We start from the raw sequence: 16,649 nt of genomic DNA on the forward strand, positions 1-16,649 counted from the left end.
CTCAAGAATTCTTTTTCAACCAACCGCTGGGCTCGCTGATCCCACGTCGCAACCATCCGAGAATAATGGAAATTTAGAATTGCCTTATCTCCCTAGCAGCCTCTTCGCTGCACTCCTGGCCCCTACTGTCTTTCTCCTCCAATTCACATAATCCTCAGCTGTTAGCATAATCTTTCTCAAATTCCATTCCCGTGAAGTCACTGCCCAGCTCAATCACCACCAGCAGCTCCATAGGTCTATTTTATCAACCTAAAGTCATCAGTTTGGAACCCAGAGCTTATCAACTGTCCCACACACCACCACTTCAACCAAGCTTAAACTGCCTCCACTGCAGGCAAGCTAATTTGCTTACCATTTATCTTCTTCCCTGTGCTTTTGAAGTCTGTCCAGCCCTCCTTGCCATCAGCCATGTAGACCATCTCAGAGCTCACCTCAACCAGGATGCCTCTGATTAGCCTCAACACTTCAGACTGCTTTGACCTGAAATCCCTGACGGACCTATGTGCAAAACCAGCCTGTTCTCTGGGTCCAGAAAGGGACAGTCAAAAGAGCATCAAGTTATGACCAATAAGGGATAACACTGAGTAGTGATGTCATTTAATCATCAGATATACTTATAATATTTTAATAACTTTCTATTTGTGCAGGGCACTATACTAGATAATGAGGACAGCAGGGTGAGGCAAAGTCCCTACCTTCAAGGAATTTATATTAAACACATATAATTAAAATTGCCATACATACCATGAAGGAAAAGAATAAAGATGTTGTGAGAGAGAATTGTAGGGTAGAGTTAATAATTTTGGTTAGGTAGGACAGGGAATATTCTAAGGATGTAACATCAAGGCCTGAGGCCTGAAGGATGAGTTGAATTTAGCTAAAGAGTAAGGGCAGGGGTGCCTGGGTGGCTTAGTCGGTTAAGCGTTTGACTCTTGATTTCGGCTTAGATCAGGATTTCACAGTTCGCGAGATCAAGCTCTGCATCGGGCTCCTCGCTGGCACTGCAGAGCCTGCCTGGGATTCTCTCCCTCTTTCTCTGCCCCTCCCCTGCTCACGTAGTCTCTCTCTCCCTCTCTCTCTCTGTCTCAAAATAAATAAACTTAAAACAAATTATAACTAACTAAATAGCTTCTCCTTGTTAAAAAAAAGAATAAGGGCAAAGTGATTTAGGAAGAAGAAGTAATATGTGTAAAGAGTTCCACTTTAATCAGTCAATATTTTTTAAGCATCTACTAAATATGTAATTCTTTTCCTAAAACAATAAAGAGACATGTAAGGCTTAGCCTTCCCTTCGGGAGATATGACATAAATAATCTTGATCATATTAGTCTGCTCAGGATGCTATAACAAGATACCACAGACTGGGTGGAGTAAGCAACCGAAATGTATTTTCTCACAGTTCTGGAGGCTAGAAGTCCATGATCAAGGTGCTAGCAAATTTGGTTTCTGATGAGAGCTCTCTTCCAGGCTTGTAGATGGCTACTTTCTTGCTATGTGCTTCATGTGACCGTCCCTCTACCCTCTTAGGTTTGTATCATGGACCCTGTAAATTAAACTGACGAAAGACAGATTAACAGAATTTTAAAAATAAGAGTTTAAAAACAAGAGGTGGTTAGAACTTGAGGGTTACATACCATCTTAGCAAACAGCAATAAATTTGTGGAGAAGTGACAAAACAAAGGAGAAAAGTTTGGGCTTGTGGGGTGGTAAGCTGTGGAAAGGTAAACATATGGGGGAACTAATGGGAGATAAGGGTTATTTCAGTAACGTTTGTTTGTGCAGAATCAGTGCCAGCTCCTTGTCTCTGGTGATAATGGTTGTTTTCCTCCTCCTGGTACAGGAGAGGGGGGAAGAGGAAACAACTTCACAAAGGGAAATTGATGTCCTGATTTTAGGCAAATGGGGGAAAGCAAAGAGCACTTTCTGTGTTTGTTGCTTCCCAGTTTTTTTCAGGTCAAAATAATCCTTATGCCAAAGTGACATATTCTGGTCCCCTTTGGGGAATATAGAGTATAACAGGGAAGTGAGACAAGGCTGAAAAAAGTGGCAGAGACTAGACCGTGGAGGACCTTAGAAGAGAAGTTAACAGGTTTGAGCGATCTCCTGAGAGCAATGGGAAATCCTGAGTTGGGAGGGGAGGATTAGGAGGGAGTCCTGACATGATCAGACTTGTTTTTGAGGGTAGGTAAGGCTGGAGACAGGAAGAGATGAGAAGGTATATTCAGGGTAAAATTAGTAGGGCTTTTGTGACTAGTTGGTAGGGTCAAAGAGAGAGCATGGTTTCAGGTTTGGGTAATGGAGAGGATGGTGATACCTTAAACTGAGATGGGAAGTACTTCAAGTATGAGGAACAAGGAATTCTATTCTCAACAAGAACCTGTGAGATGTCCAGTTGACAGCTAGGCACTCAGGTCTGGAGTTCTAAGGAGCAGTCTGACTAGAGATACGGATTTTGGAACAATTTTATGAGCGCGGAGGCCAAGAGAACGGATGGGTTTGGAAAGGAAGAAAGCATAGGGGTGAGAAGAAGGCCTAGAACAGGCCCCCGAACCATTCTAACATTAGAGGGGCTACAAAGGAAACTAATAAAAACAGAGCAGTAGGAGGAAAACCAGGAGACTGTGTGATCAGAGATGCCAAAGGAAAGGGATGATTTGACCAAGAGGGAGGAGCCAACACAGGAGTAAATGCCTCAAGGTCAGGTAATATAAGATGATACGACCGCAGCATGAACAGGGACAACAGGAGGTACAGACAAGGGTCACTGAAGGAATTCAGAAGAGCAATCTTGTTGGGGGCTATGTATTTAGTGGGACCTGCATCTTGGCAAGAAAACCAAGTCTAGCTTCTTAAACGGTTCCCTAAAAGCCGGCCTCTGAATCTGAGTGAACATGAAACAGACAAAGAGGCAGGCTAAGGAGAAGAGATAATTTACCATGTTTGGAATAATGCTTATTGTAACCCAGCTCCGTTCACCAGCTAAACATTAGGTGGATAATGGATGACAGCAGGATGCCTAAGTGGTTGCTGGATGGCAAGTTAAAGTAGGTCAATCAGGAACACAGAAGGAAGTAAAAATGTTTTAAAAGATCCCATCAAAGCACAACTTCAAACAATGTGGCCTTGCTGTGGATGAGCAGAAAACCACAACAGATGTATTAGCCCAGTGAAGAACAGTTAGAAAAGACATGCCTTTTTTTAGGGAGAAAAAAAAAAATCCCAGGGGATTTTAGAAGCAAATTGTAAGTTTAAGAGCCAGAACACCAAGCATCAGAGACGCTTCTGACTCTAGATACACATTTTCACACACCAAATATCATCATTACGTATCCTGTGTTGCAAGTTCCTACATTCAAGTTTACAAGAATCTATTGCACAAAAATCTACTGGCTGCATGTTGTATGTAGAAGAGCTGTGTGTGTAAAACGACCACAAGCTTAGCATGGGCAAATAATGTCATGTGCCAATTAAAAATGCAAATACAGGGGCACCTGGGTGGCGCAGTCGGTTAAGCGTCCGACTTCAGCCAGGTCACGATCTCGCGGTCCGTGAGTTCGAGCCCCGCGTCGGGCTCTGGGCCGATGGCTCAGGGCCTGGAGCCTGCTTCCGATTCTGTGTCTCCCTCTCTCTGCCCCTCCCCCGTTCATGCTCTGTCTCTCTCTGTCCCAAAAATAAATAAAAAACGTTGAAAAAAAAAATTAAAAAAAAAAAATGCAAATACAACTTCAGTCTACTTTACTAGAAGTCATCCCGATAATAAAAGCAATAGTCTTAGCGCTCTCTGCATTAATCAGAATAAAGGTGGAGTGTTATGACCAGCTAAAAGCATCACATTTTAAGAGTGATACCTCTCGCCCATCTCCTTTCCATTACCATTACAGATTCTCTCATCTCACATCTGGTAGACTGTTTCCAAAGATGGTCCGGCCATCAATCCCTCTGGTGGCACAAGCCTTTTGTAGTGTCATGTTGCCAACTTCTCCCATCTAGAGTCTATTTCTCCTCCCCTTGAATCCAGGCGAGCCCTGTATCTTGCTTTAATCAGTTCTCCTCCCCTTGAATCCAGGCGAGCCCTGTATCTTGCTTTAATCAATGAGAAGTGATGGGGTTTGATTTACAGACCTAGACCTTAAGGGGCCTCCTGGCTTCAGTTTTTACCTTCTCGGTTGCCAGCCACAAAGTCAAGAATGGGGCTAGCCTACCGACTGATGAGAGGCCAACGCTGAGACACAAGTCATGTGGAGATGTGGAGAACTGACGGGCACAGGCAACAGCAAGCACCAAGGCCCCAAACGTGAGTGAAGCCATTTTGGATCTCCAGCCCCAGTCAAGCCACTGACAGTAATATTCTATATCTGTGCTACCCAGTATGGGAGCCACTAGCCACGTATGTCTATTGAATTCTTGGAATGTGACTAGGGTGTCTGAAAATTTTCATTTTTAATTCACTTGAGTTTAACTAAGCTTTAAATAGCTAGTGACTACGCAGTTGGACAGTGTAGACGACTCATAATCCTGCTAAAAACAAACAAAAAAAAAAAAAATAAAAACAGGGCACAGGGCAGAAGATCTCCTTGGCACTTACCCTTTACGGTGCTACAAATAAGCAGTTACTCGAGATGGTTGGTGGTGACAGATATAGCTCTGTTAACTAGTATTGAAAAACAAAAAAAACCCTCCCTTCAACATCACCCAAAGGAAGGAAGGAATCCATTCTAACCTGTTTCATCTGCATAAAATGTGAGAACCAGAAAGGGAAATTCCCACATCATAGACTATACCATGAGTTCCACATCTAGCATAGAGATGTCCTGATTAGACAATCAACTTTCCAAAAGTGCTTTCATCATCTATCAAAAAACAAAATGTTAATAGTTCCCTGGTTCACACGTTTTGCGGGGGAGAGGGAGCAGGAAGGAAACTTGAGAGAGCCTACTGTGTGCGTCAGACACAACCACATACATCAATCCATTTAATTCTTTTAATCATTATTTTCAGACTAAGGAAATACAAATTCAGAAATGTGACTTGCCTAAGGACCTAAAACTAGTTGGTGCCAGAGATGACATTCAAAATCAAGCCTCTAGATTTCCCAATACGCCTAATGCCTCTCCTATCAGGAAGAACAATTTCCATGATCTGGTCATCTATGTAACTATTTCCAGTTAATGCCTTAACTCTTACCAGACTGATCTCATTTCTGCTTCCCTTCACTTGACACTCTTCTTCTCATTCCACCTATCCTTCAGAGTCCAGTTTAAGTCTCCCTTTTTCCTTCCCTGAAACTTTTCTCATCTTAATCCCAATTTATTTCCCTCTCTTCTGAATTTTTACGTCGCTTATAATGGGCACCACATAACGTAGCAGTCTGTTACATTGTCTTTCCCTTAAAGAGACCGTAATCTCTTCAAGGTGGACAGCCCACGTCCTTACCAGTCTTTGAAGCCTGGCAATCCTTCCAAATTTCCTATTTTCCTTGAGCCCTGAATAGGTACTTCTGGAATGATGAATGAACTAAACTCAACAAGTACTTCTTGATTAATTAAAGTCAGCCCCAAACTCTCGTGTTGTACCCTCTCCTCAAACTACCGCGCCTCAATTGATCCGGAGAGGTTCAGTGGCGAGTGGAGGCGGTAGTCCGGCCACGTAACGCTCCCCGCCCGCTCCGGTAAGCCACGCCCAACCCGCTTGTCGCCGATTGGGCGTGGCTCAGCCTAGGGTGGCCGATTGGGCGTGGCGTGCGTGAGTGAAGGCGTGGCCGAGAGGGGAAAACTCCGCTCTGGATCGGACTCGGTAGTCCCCGGGAATCCTCGACAATTTCCGGCAACGGGCTCCTCCTCAGCCGATCGGCCTCGGGCATTTCCGGTCCCCTTCGGAATTTTCCGTCTGGCTCCCGCGCGGATCTCACCACTTCGGGTATTTCCGTGTCCCACTCGGAGGTACTCGGCAATCGCTCGGCCTCCCCCATCCCCCGGTAACGGTCGCTGGTGAGTTTAAATGAGCCGGGGCTGGCCGGGCCGGAGCCGCTACGGGGGGGGCCTGAGGCACTGCAGAAAGTGGGCCTGAGCCTCAAGGATGACGGTGCTGCAGGAACCCGTCCAGGTAATGATAACCCCGCTCGCCGAGGCTTGGCTCGAAGCCTCGGCCGGGAAGCCGCGTACGGCCACTCCGCGGCCTGGTGCGGCCTAGGCCCGGCAGCTTCTCCCGCCTCCCCTGCTGCCGGGTCCTGCCTGTCTCTGCGTCGGCTCGGAGGCCTCGCCCGCAACCTTACCCGCGTTGCCTCTGGTCCTGCCTTGCTTCCACCCCGGGTGCGAGCGGGGTTCGGCGATAATGCCTCTGTCCACCGCCGGGCCACGGTCGGGCCAGCCCCTCCTGTCAGTCCAGGGGCCTGGCCCCCCCGGCCGGGGTGAGAGACCAGGGGCCGAAAACTCGCCCCAGGTGCTCTCTTGCCCCGGGATGATTGGGAATCACGTTTGATCAGAGCTTGTATGATCTTCGTAATGGTGGGGCAAGTTGGCGGGGGTGGGGGTGGTGGGGGTGGTGGTGTTCGGTTTTGTTTTTGTTTTATGTGAGAGGGCGGAGGGCCGATAAGATCGGTATTTTTAATACTAATTTTGTTTTGGTAACAGACGTCCTATAGCCCACGTTGCTTTCCTCGCTCAGTGAATTTCCCACTGGACAATGATCTGGGAAGAGAACTCCCGAGGCCCAGCGCTGAGGGGCAAGCACCTATACGAGGGGAAGGGGTGGAAACGGCAAATCTGGGTGTTTTGTTGTTTTTTTTTTCCCGTGACCGGTGTGATGGGGATCAGGAGTGTTTTATTGTGCATGTTGATAGTGCGTTCAGGAAATGAAAGACAAATAAGGGTTTTTACATCCATTTCGCTGTCCTTACGACACCAAGGTATGCTTTGACGCACAGTGCTCTGTTGGCACGGGAGAAACCCTATTGGATTTGAAGTGTGATGCAGTGCCAGTCATTTTCCCCCTGCCATCTCAAGAAACTGAATCTTTTGTCCCTTACTGATGGACCAGGTCTGGGAGACTTTCAGCTCACCATAGGATCTTTGACTTGAATAGAAGAGTTGACCTCTATCAAGTGCTGTCATTGAGTTATGGACTTTTTTTTTTTTTTTTTTGAAGTTACAAAGCAAATCAATTTTAGAAATTACTTCACATTACCCTTAATAGGTCTGTGACCAAATAATAAATATTTTAATACATCACTGCTTCCATATTTCCTTTAATTTTTCTTCCCGGAATGAAATACAAGGATCTCCCAGTTTGCTTCTTTTACATATAGCAACTGTTAGTATTTGAACCAATATAATGTGGAATTCTGTCTTAGGAAATTTACCTGTTTGTAATTGTATCCATGCTTCCAAAGCTATTTCTTTTCAAACAAATTCCTCTTACTGGTAGAGTCCCTTTTAAGTTTTTTTTTTTTTGTTTTTTTGTTTTTTTTTTTTTAGGCCTAACATTAAATTAGAAGTTATCTGTATCTTTTGTTGTTGTTGTTATTAAGTAGCCTCCATGCCTATCATGGAGGATGACCCTGACAGCAAGAGGCACCCAGGTGCCCCAAAAGTTATCTGTACCTTAAATGAACAAGTATATCACTCAAGTTGTTTAATTTCTGTTTCATATTTTGTATGTAATTTTGTCTTCATTAATGATACATTTGCCTCCTCTGGCCCCCCAGTTTTCTCAGTTGATAAACTACTCTCAATGCTAGCCTATAGCCACTATTTAATAACAATTTCAACTTGTATAAAAACATGGAGAAGAAAAGACTATGTAGCCCGTTCCTAGATGGTACCCATCAAGTTTCCTCTTTTTCCTTACAGTACTCTTAGTGGTAATGCTCTTAGGTCTTTTTGAGGCTTAAAAGTCAAATTTGTCCCATTTTTCTTCCCCCATACTACCTTTGTCCATTAGATTTGGGGACTGTGGTAAGAAGTTTTAGGATAGGGCTAGGTGAGAATTTTGGTTGTAATTTATAGTAGAAGAAGCCCTTCAGTAAGGGGTCTGGCAGTGGGAGAAACAAGCAACTTTAGCTACGATGATGATGATGATCAACTGATTAGGGATAGGGCTGAACATGGGAAAGAATCACTAAAGAGAAAATAGGACAGATAGATACTATTGTTTTTTTTAACTATGATAAGTAATTGCATGTACTTGTAAAGGAACGAGTGTAAGTTGGGGAGTTGTTTGGGGCATCATGATATTACCAGGCTTAGGAAAAAATTGAGAGGAAAGATGAACAACTGTTTGCTGCTTTTTTTTTTTCTTTAAACTTTTGACACGGAATAGCCAGTCTGATAAATTGCGTCAGCCTAAATATTAGCTCCTCCTCCAAATTGTCTCTCATAGAAAAACTTTATATTTGAGTCTTTACAAAAGACTCTCCTGCTATGAGGCAGAAATTCTGTCAATTATTTTATTTTTAATTGTTTGGGGAAGACACACAGCCTAAATGATTTCAATCAGTGTCAATTTGGATATTTATAAAATTCACCTGATGAAATGGATTTAAAAAAAAAAGCAAAGACATTTTAATGGATTTATCAGTTTTTCCTGGGGGTAGAACTTCATGGAAGTGTGAAGTTGTAAACAAGCTTTGTAAAAATCGCCTTAATAAGCAGTGTACTAAGTGGATACTATACATATGATATTGTTTTAGAGATCATTCAGCTAGTGAAGGAATACTTTGGGCTTGGAATAAGGTATACTGGGATAGCATCTAGCATGGATTCAAAGGGTACCATATTTCAAATAACTTAGAATTAAATGTATATTCAGGAAGGTTGTGTTAGATGAAAAAAATGGCTTTGTTGATATCAAAGATAGATGTGAACAGTTTCCATAAAATCGTTCTGTTCAATGAGAATAGAAAAAGATGAAATTCCTAAATAAATTTTGTCATTTGAGAAATATGTATGTGTAACTAAATTGATAAAGCAATAGGCATTTGACTATTTGATCTTCATTCAAAAAACATATACTTAAGTCAGCTGAAACACATTTATGAAGTTTCCTTTTGGCAAATGGGAAAATACCTTATATTTACGTACAGTATAGTATCTTGAAGGCAGTGCTACATCGTACCTGAACTGGGAGAATAAGCTTTGGGGAATGTGGGTGGAGGAGGAGGTCACTGCAAACATACATAATAATTTCATTTCTTTATGGACTAGTGTTCTGATATAGCCCTTTTTGTGTTTATGCTGTTTATATAGAGAAAGCATTAGGCAAATAATCACAAATTTGTAATTACAAACTGATAAGGCCACCATAAATAGGGTGTGAGGAGAGAGACCTAATGAGGGACTTGACCTACGCCCAGGTGTCAGGTTTGCAATTGAACCACCAAAAGAGGTACTAGAAAATAGCAAAAAGTTAAGCCGCCTCAACGAAAAAATCAAATTGGAAAGAATGTTATGTACCTGCTATGTACCAAGCACAGAAGATATGAAAGACATCCTAAAATCTTCTCTAAAAATGGTGTCAGGAAGGTCCTTTTTGAGCAAATAACATTGAAGCTGGGATCTGAAGGTTGAGAAGGAAACAGTAATTTGAAGAGCATAACAGAAGGAGAAAACAGTATGTGCAAAGTCCCTAAGACATAGCAGCACTTGGCACTGAAATGACTGAAAGAAGGCCAATGTGACTGGAGTTGCATATTAATGGAAAACCATTATAAGGAGTTCAGTTTTCATTCTAAGTGTGTGGGGAGTCATTGAAGGATTTTCAGAAGAGGATTGACTTGATGTAGATGTTAGATCTCTTGGCTACTATATGTGAAATGTAATGGAAGAAGGAGGCAAGAATAAAAATATCTTAGGGGCGCCTGGGTGGCTCAGTCGGTTAAGCGTCTGACTCTTGATTTCGCCTCATGTCGTGATCGCATGGTTTGTGAGATGGAGCCCTACATGGGGCTTTGCGCTGATAGAACAGAGCCTGCTTGGGATTCTCTCTCTCTCTCAAAATAAATAAAAACTTAAAAAAGTAGGCTTAGGATGAAAGTAACCTAGACCAAAGTGGTAGTAGTGGAGTAGGAAAGAGATTGATAAATTCAAGAGATGTTTTGGAGGTAGAACCAATGAGACATGGAGACTGATTGAATGGGAGAGGGTGGGGATCAAGACTGCTGCCTGGATTTCATTTTGGTGGTGCCATTTAATAAATGAAGAATCCTGTGAGAGGGGGACAAATCTGAAGGAGGATAATTAACCTGTTTTTGTTTTTTTTAAGAGCATTGATTTTGAGAGAGAGAGAGAGAGAGAGAGAGAGCGAGTGAGCAGGGGAGGGGCAGAGGGAGAGGGAGAGAGAATCCCAAGCAGGTTCCATGCCATCAGTGAGGAACCTGACTCGGAGTTTGATCTCATGAACTGTGAGATCATGACCTGAGCGGAAGTCAAGAGTCCGACACTTAACCAAATGAGCCACCCAGGTGCCCTGACAATCTGTTTTGAACAAAATGAGTTGGAGATATTTGTGAAGCCAACCAGTAGAAATATGGAGAAAAAAACCTCTAATCTTTTGAGGGATCTAGTCTTGTTGGGAAGCTAAGAATGTTTAACAGGAACAATTGGATAATGTTACAAGTCAGTATGTATTTGATTGCACAGATAATAATAAAGAAATTCAGTAAACAGATCCTTGTAGACTGGAAAAATGGTGTTTCTTGATGGAGTGGAACTTAAAGCTTTAGAAGATGGGAAGTGTTTGGATTGGTAAAAAAGAAGGGAAAAAATGGTTTTAGCATGGAATAGCACGAGCAAAAGCCTAAAATTGAGAATGGTGTTTAGGAACAAAAGAACCATAAAATATTATAGTTTTGGTTGGAATGGGAATTGAGAGCAGGAAGAGATAAGGTTTTGCTAGCCAGGTAGAATCAGATTATAGGGGACTTAACATCCAGGTTGAGGGGTTTAAGGCATTGGTAATACATAGCCATTATACGTTTTTGAACAGAAGACTTGTAATGAAAGCACTACTTTGGGAAGATTAATCTGGTGCTGTTGGCAAGGAGGGACAAGACGAGAGTTAGGGAGACATATGGGCTAGTAAAATAATCGAGTTACATGGTAACATACACCTGAGTTTCTCATTCTTGGTACTATTGATGTTTGGGGCAAACTAATTCTTTGTTGTGGGGGACCCTGTCCTATGTATTGTAGAGTGTTCTGCAGCATCCCTGGCCTCCACCCACTAGGTGCCCCCTCCATTTGTGACAATCAAAAATGCCCCCCACTAAGAATTGCTAAATATCCCTTGAGGGGCAAAAATCACCCAGATGGGAAACCACTGATACAGACCTAAACTAAATTAAAGTTCTAAAAATAAGATTTTAATGTGTAACAGGAAAATTCCACAGTGATTTTTTTTTCCCCCTTATACCTCCTTATGTTGTCTGAAGCTTTTATTATCCATTTCTTTTATGGTTCAAAAAAAAAAAAGGCAGCTATCTTCTTTTTTGACAAAAACAAGATAAAACAAAATAATTTATATGGTCACATTTAGGTCTGAATTAGTTGTACAGTTACAGAGGTTTGTTTATATTTTTAAAAATATTACATGTTTAAGATCAAGCAAGGAAAAAATTTTGCCATTTTGTGCTGTTGATTCCTCTTTTAAATTAATGCAACCTAGGACTAACCCATTAATTTAATCGGTAGGAATTCTCTTTTAAACTTTTTTTTTTTTTTTTTTTTTGAGGATGGGTGTGGTGTTGCTGTTTGTCTCCCTGTTAGCAACATTCATCCATCTGGCTTTAATTTGTAGAAGTCCTGAGATGATGCACTGAATGATATTCTTTTGGGGACAGGTCCACACCAGCAGTTGGGCTAAAGTGGATGACTAGCCAGGGGGCTGATCTTAGCCCTGCTCTTCATAAGCTCCCAATCTGTAGTGCCTTAGAAAATAGCCCATTTCCTCCCTATTTCCTACCAAAGAGACACCATCGCTGAGGAACTTAGAGGTGCTTGAGCAGAGTGGTGATAGAAGCTGTATGTGGGATTCTCCAAGTGGCAAATTTTACGGGGTATATGAGAGTTTGAGTTGGCTGCCTTTACTATCACTTTCTCACCCTCTTAATTGGTAACAGGGGTGCTTGGGTGGCTCAGTCGGTTAAGCGTCCAACTCCAGCTCAGGTCATGATCTCACTGTTCGTGAGTTCGAGCCCCGTGTTGGGCTCTGTGTTGACACCTAGCTCAGAGCCGGGAGCCTGTCTTCGGATTCTGTGTCTCCCTCTCTTTTTGTCCCTCTCCAGCTTGCTCGCTCACACGCTCTCTCAAAATAAACATTAAAAAATTTTTTTAGGGGCGCCTGGGTGGCTCAGTCGGTTAAGCGGCCGACTTCGGCTCAGGTCATGATCTCGTGGTGCGTGAGTTCAAGCCCCGCGTCAGGCTCTGTGCTGACAGCTCAGAGCCTGGAGCCTGTTTCAGATTCTGTGTCTCCCTCTCTCTGACCCTCCCCCGTTCATGCTCTGTCTCTCTCTGTCTCAAAAATAAATAAATGTTAAAAAAAAAAAAAAATTTTTTTTTAAATAAAAAAAAAAAATTTTTTTTAAAAGAATTGGTAATAAAAAATTATCTTCTTCTGAGCAAAGCTTGATTTTATATCAGAAATGGATAGAATCCTTGATTATGATACTTTTTCTCTTGTTCATTTAATATTGAAAAGACAGGAAAAAAAAAAGCAAAGCTCCAGGACTTTATGGCCATAGTATATGGCCATATGTGTGTCAAATTTTCCTGGTGATCAGTAGTACTGAGTTAGCTGTACTAACTACTGTTATATACATACTGTATATGTATCATGTCATTTAATCCACACAATCTAAGAAATAGAGCTCTGTTTTCCAGATGAGGAGATTGAGGCTTCCAAGTCACACTCTTGGAAGTGCTGGCACACAAATTTGAACACATGCCTCCAAAATTAATCCTGAGTATATCGTTTCTACTCCCCATGTTCTTTCATTTACAACAAAATTAAACAAGTTGGTTCTTAGGAAATCTCCATATTTTGTAAAAGAGTAATTAGGTGGTAATTATTTGTATCACAAAATAATAATTGTGTGCCACAGAGTTTCTTTCAGTAGAGATTTCCAGAGATTCTTACCTATTGGACTTACAGTTGACCCTTGAACAAGGCAGGAGTTAGGGGCACTGACCCCTATGTAGTGGAAAAATCCGAACATAACTTTTGACTCCTCAAAAACTTAGCTACTCTCAGCCTACTGTTGCCTAGAAGCCTTGCCAATAACATAAACAGTTGATTAACACATATTTTGTATACGTATTATATACGTGTTCTTATAATACAGTGAGCTAGAGAAAAGAAAATGTTACCAAGAAAATCATAAGGAAGAGAAGATACATTTTTAGTAGTATATTGTATTTATTGAAAAAAATCCACATGTAAGTGGACCCATGCAGTTCAAACCCATGCTGTTCAAGGGTCAACTGTATATGAATACAGAGAAACTTAAAGCTAAGACTAACATAAGATACTACCAGTAGGAGGACTGGCAGAAATCAAAGATCAGTTGTTTATTCATTCAACATCCATTAGTTAAGCCCTTGCTTAAAAAGTACATAATAGATGCTGGGAATCTAATAATGAGCAAAACCAGAAGTAGTCTCTACCTTTCTGCAGTTTATAGTGAGGAAGACATTACTTATTTATGTAAAATTACAGCAGTGAGAAGTATTACAAAGGAAAGGTACTTAGTGCTATAAGAGTGTGTAATAGGAATGCCTGACCTCATCAGAGCTCCCCCAAAAAAGTGTTCCCTGAGAAAGAAGTCCAAAGAATGGCTCGAATATGCATAGTTTGGAGGAAGGTACCAGGTAAAGTGAACTATGTATATGTTTAAAGGGCCTGTGGCAGGAAGGTAACATGGTAGGTTTGAGGAGTTGAAAGAAAGCCATTGTCCTAACACAGCGTAAGAAAACATGATACAAGAGGAATTGGAGAGGTAAGCACGGACTATACCATCCTCCCTGGCTTGGTGGTTTGGATTTTTGTCATTAAGGACAATGAGAAGCCAGAGAAAGATCTTAAGTAAGAGGATAATATGATCAGATCTGATTTGTGAAAAGCTCACAGAGAGAAAATGGATCACAGGGTGGGAAAGAATTCAGGGAAGACAAATAAGACACTATTAAAAGTAATGGTGGGGGGCTCCTAGGTGGCTCAGTCGGTTGAGTGTCCAACTCTTGGTATCGGCTCAGATCATGATCTCATGGTCATGGAATCAAGCCCCGCACATCAGTTCCATGCATGGTGGGTGTGGAGCCTGCTTGAGATTCTCTCTTTCCCTCTTTCTGCCCCTCCTCTTGCACACACACTCTCTCAAAATAAACTTAAAAAAGGGGGGGGGGGGCAGGTCTGCCTTAGAAAGTAAATGTTTCATTGAGTTTCTTCCTTTCATCACCATTGCAGTTGCCTAATTTAAATGAGTATCATTTTGGCATATACCTATATGCACGGTTCCAGAACCCTAGGTCATGGGATGGTCTGGTAGAACACCAGAGGGACAGATAAGTTCTTATGGAGGTTTAGAATTCCGCCAAGTACTGTGCTAGATTTATCTCAAAGGTAGTGTTTTTTGTACTTATTTTACAGATGATTAAAACTGAAGGTCAGAGAAGTGACTTGGATATCTTGATTAGAAAGTGTCAGAGGGTTAGAGTTAGGTTTCATCGGCCATGGATTGAAGCTGGAGGTTATATTAAACAGTCAAGAAATAATTGAATCAAATTAGATTTGAACACCCTTTAGCCTGTTGTTTTCTGAATGACGTTTTTTTGAGTTCTTGCACTGTGCAAATGTTGAAGTTCTCTGAGGAAAACACTCGTAGTTTGTCACATTACCTTTTACGTATGTCTTTTCTGTGTCATAGTACAGAGGAGATGTAGGCCAGATAGCAGAGAGCCTGTAGCATGTTTAAAACCTGCTCTTATATTCACTCCTTGCCAGTGCCACCTATTTTTGTTGGAAGGTTCACCTTCTCAATTGTTTGATAAAAAAAAAAGTCAAAAGCACAGGGGTGCCTGGCTGGCTCAGTCGGTAGAGCATGCGGCTCTTGATCTTGGGGTCATGGGTTTGAACTCCCAAGTTGGGTATACAGATTGCTTAAATAAATAAACTTTTAAAAACACATTAGAAAGCTTTGATTAGGGAGGAAGACACGATGATAATGTTGATGGCATGGCTAAAATTTGAGTGATTATTAGGTATGTACTAGGAGCCATTATGTACTTTATGTAACATTATGTACATATTAACCATTATGGACTCTTATGTTTTAAAACAAGAGACTTGAGAGATTGTTACTTGCTCAAGAAGGAACATGAAGACCTACAAACAAGAGGCTTTGGAACTTGAGTAACTCAAGCCTTTCTTTTAAAGCTAAGGGCCATGGCCTGAAGGATTAGAAAGTATTTTATTCATAACATCTTGAATTAACAGATGAGACAGCCTTTTTGGCTTTGGGGAATCTGCTGAGCAGGGATATTTTTAATTAGAATAAATCTTTTTTAGATCAGTCCTTTTCAAACTTTAATACGCATATAAATCACCCGGGGATCTTGTTAAAATGCTGATTCTGATTTAGTAGGTTTAGGATTGGGTCTGAGATTCCACACTACCAGAAAACTTCCAGAAGATATTAGTGTTGTTGCTCCAAGGACCACACTTTGAATAGCAGTTTTAGATAGTTCTCAAAGTGGTAAGAAATGACTGGATTAAGAACGGTAACGTTAGAGGGAAAAAATGCTGCCTGTGATAGTTTAGATTATTAATTTAAATTAAATTTAAATTTGAATTAAATTTAAATTCCCACCTTTTTCCTTTCCCTTGTGCCTAGATGGAAATGGTCAGATTAGACAGTCCTGAGACTTTAAAAAATTTAGACTGTATAGAAAGTAAGCTTAGGGGCGCCTGGGTGGCGCAGTCGGTTAAGCGTCCGACTTCAGCCAGGTCACGATCTCGCGGTCCGTGAGTTCGAGCCCCGCGTCAGGCTCTGGGCCGATGGCTCGGAGCCTGGAGCCTGTTTCCGATTCTGTGTCTCCCTCTCTCTCTGCCCCTCCCCCGTTCATGCTCTGTCTCTCTCTGTCCCAAAAATAAATAGAAAACGTTGGGAAAAAAAAAAAAAAAAAAAAAAAAGAAAGTAAGCTTAAACAAGAGGCTCCAGAGACCCCATGAGAAAATAGAAAACTACACCCTTGGGCTAAGTAAGTCATCAACTACTACTAGGACTTTGAATATAAAAAATTATAATTAATAATACTTATAGAAATGTTAGTAAACATTTGCTTTTTCATTCAAATATTTGAGATTGTACTATAGCCAAGGCATATTAATGACTTGTTACAATGTAATCTAGCTTTACTGTTACAGTGTTAGCTAGTGGTTTCATGAGGTCATCCCACCGTGCTGGTTTTATTGTAACCATTAAACTGTTCAACAAATTATGAGCTGTATACATGGCTAAAAATAAACACTGTTGTATCATGATCACTTGTAAGATATCTCAATTTGTGAGTTGATGATTTTTTTAATCAATTGGTGACTTTTATATCTTGTGATAGACCAGAAGTTAAAAAGAAACCCAGAAAGATTAAAAGAAACTCCTA

The 16,649-nt window shown here is 41.4% G+C and overlaps 2 protein-coding genes across 12 annotated transcripts in view; one reads left to right on the plus strand and one right to left on the minus strand.

Annotated features, from left to right (window-relative positions):
* MYL4 (myosin light chain 4) overlaps positions 1-6,400 on the minus strand; it is a 30,465-nt gene extending 24,065 nt beyond the window's left edge. Inside the window, exons 1-2 of one of the 3 annotated variants that reach the window (XM_058704984.1) lie at positions 5,434-5,567; positions 1,398-1,555 (exon numbers count right to left, since the gene is read on the minus strand). The gene's annotated coding sequence lies outside the window, so the exon portion shown is untranslated. Of the gene's footprint in view, positions 1-1,397; positions 1,556-5,433; positions 5,568-6,271 lie in introns of those variants that run through there. The other 2 variants (XM_058704985.1, XM_058704983.1) reach the window with 2 other exon arrangements.
* The window catches only part of CDC27 (cell division cycle 27), a 70,627-nt gene continuing 59,947 nt past the window's right edge, over positions 5,970-16,649 (plus strand). For all 9 annotated transcript variants that reach the window (XR_009255285.1, XM_058704972.1, XM_058704975.1 and 6 more), the window contains exon 1: positions 5,970-6,102. Coding sequence is in view for 5 of the 9 variants with exons in the window: in XM_058704972.1 (XP_058560955.1) it covers positions 6,076-6,102 (27 nt within the window). In the remaining 4 variants the exon portion in view is untranslated. The remainder of the gene's footprint in view (positions 6,103-16,649) is intronic.

Source organism: Neofelis nebulosa, chromosome 16 (genome assembly GCF_028018385.1).
Source record: "Neofelis nebulosa isolate mNeoNeb1 chromosome 16, mNeoNeb1.pri, whole genome shotgun sequence".
In the NCBI taxonomy this organism is placed as follows: Eukaryota; Metazoa; Chordata; class Mammalia; order Carnivora; family Felidae; genus Neofelis; species Neofelis nebulosa.